General features: G+C 47.6%; 1 protein-coding gene across 1 annotated transcript in view; it reads left to right on the top strand.

Annotated features, from left to right (window-relative positions):
- LOC131886772 (twitchin-like) overlaps positions 1-200 on the top strand; it is a 7570-nt gene extending 7370 nt beyond the window's left edge. Inside the window, exon 10 of the mRNA XM_059235172.1 lies at positions 147-200. Coding sequence (XP_059091155.1) covers positions 147-200 — 54 coding nt within the window. The remainder of the gene's footprint in view (positions 1-146) is intronic.
- Positions 201-414: the final 214 nt, after the last annotated feature.

Raw genomic sequence — 414 nt, 5'->3', positions numbered from 1 at the left:
CTCCTCTGGTAAGTCGGTGAAGGTGGTTAGAAAGGTGTCACGAAGTGTCAAAAATGGAGAGGTTATGGAATCAACAGTTGTTCAAGAGGTTTATGATGATGGTACACCCTCCAAGACTCTTGAGGAAACAATCAAACCAATCACAGAGCCAAGTGCGACCCCGGAGACTCAACCTACCACCCAACCAGAGGTCACAATAGTCAGAAAGACCTCGTCGTCGGGTAAGTCCGTTAAAGTCGTGCGAAAGGTGTCCAGGACGATCAAAAATGGACAAGCTATGGAGTCAGTTGTGATCCAAGAGGTTTACGATGATGGAACTCCAGCAAAGACCATAGAAGAGACCATTAAACCAGTGGCGCAAGAACCGGAGGTTGAGGAACCAACTGAGGGTATGGAAGTTCAACCAACCACAGA

The sequence above is a fragment of the Tigriopus californicus genome, chromosome 9 (assembly GCF_007210705.1).
Source record: "Tigriopus californicus strain San Diego chromosome 9, Tcal_SD_v2.1, whole genome shotgun sequence".
NCBI classification, from domain to species: domain Eukaryota; kingdom Metazoa; phylum Arthropoda; class Copepoda; order Harpacticoida; family Harpacticidae; genus Tigriopus; species Tigriopus californicus.
The sequence above is the reverse complement of the archived record's forward strand: the minus strand, read 5'-3'. Positions and strand labels throughout refer to the sequence as shown.